A 1,128-nucleotide genomic window follows, 5' to 3' on the forward strand; every position below is an offset into this window, starting at 1 on the left:
TCCAATGCCTTACCTTTCACTCAGGGCCAACTTCTCGGACATGGAGATCGAGATGTTCTTCGCCAAGTACGACACGGACGGCAACCGGCTCCTCGAGGCCGACGAGGTCAAGAGGATGCTGGCCGACCTCGAGGGCCAGAAGACGGAGCTTGACAGTGAGTACATGGACAAGATAAAAATCTCGAGGCACTCAATAGCTAGAGCTCCTGTGTTCTGTTCCACAGAGTGAATAGTTCTTTGTATATAAATTTAATGAGTTTGGGCCTTGTCTCAGTAGGAAATATCGTCCTTCAGAGCAAATCAAGAAAGAGGAGCAGCCGCCGAAGTCAACGAGCGAGGCCGAGACACGACCCGCATCCGCCTCCTCGGGCCACGGCTCCATCGTCTCGGTGTCCTTCGAGGAGTTTTCAGTGTGAGTGCAAGTTCCTATCCCCTTTTATGATTTGAAGACGGTAACGAGCAATGGGATGGGAGGGGGCGAGCGAGGATTAGGGGTGTGACCATTTGCGAAGGGAAAACCGGTAGGATTATGAATGTGGATGGTAGCTTATAAGAATAGTTTGACGGTGGACATACGATAAGGTTATCAATGATAGCGGCAGAACCAGTGGCGTTAAGAACAAAACTGGGAGAGACACCAGCTGTCAACGGTTCAGTTCAGATGTTACACATATATTGAGTGGGAGCTAAGGTGGTGTAACAGTAATGAGCGGAGATGGGAACCAAGAGGGTGACTAACAGGAAGGATTTGAGTCCTGCTCATGACGTTTAAAAGTTGGGCACGATACTACTTAAGTATAATACCCCCGCAACCAGCTAAAAATTCTAATAAATAAAGTTTCGGCCACAGCCTGCAGCGCCGAGTGGACCGCCTGGAGCACAGTATCGGCAGCATTGTGAGCAAGATTGACGCCGTGCTGGTCAAGCTGGACACCATGGAGAAGAGCAAGCATAAGCGGCGCGAGACCATGGGCAAGATTCTGGACACCATCACGGAGAATGACGGAAGTAGGTTTGGGCTGTGATTAATGTCAGACTGTGACCCGGTTCCTTCAAAGGGAGAAGGCGCATGTATTCAGCATGGGTCAGGGTGCTTGGGGCTATGGGCCTATTCTCATGATGTTTGTG

General features: G+C 50.4%; 1 protein-coding gene across 1 annotated transcript in view; it reads left to right on the forward strand.

Moving 5' to 3' along the window:
* Positions 1 to 1,128, forward strand: part of LOC119587106 (polycystin-2-like) — a gene marked incomplete at its 5' end in the record, with an annotated part of 16,305 nt that overhangs the window by 13,188 nt on the left and 1,989 nt on the right. Inside the window, 3 exon segments of the mRNA XM_037935857.1 lie at positions 25 to 155; positions 295 to 412; positions 851 to 1,008. Of these exon segments, the coding sequence (XP_037791785.1) occupies positions 25 to 155; positions 295 to 412; positions 851 to 1,008 (407 nt within the window).

Source organism: Penaeus monodon, chromosome 22, assembly GCF_015228065.2.
Source record: "Penaeus monodon isolate SGIC_2016 chromosome 22, NSTDA_Pmon_1, whole genome shotgun sequence".
NCBI lineage: Eukaryota > Metazoa > Arthropoda > Malacostraca > Decapoda > Penaeidae > Penaeus > Penaeus monodon.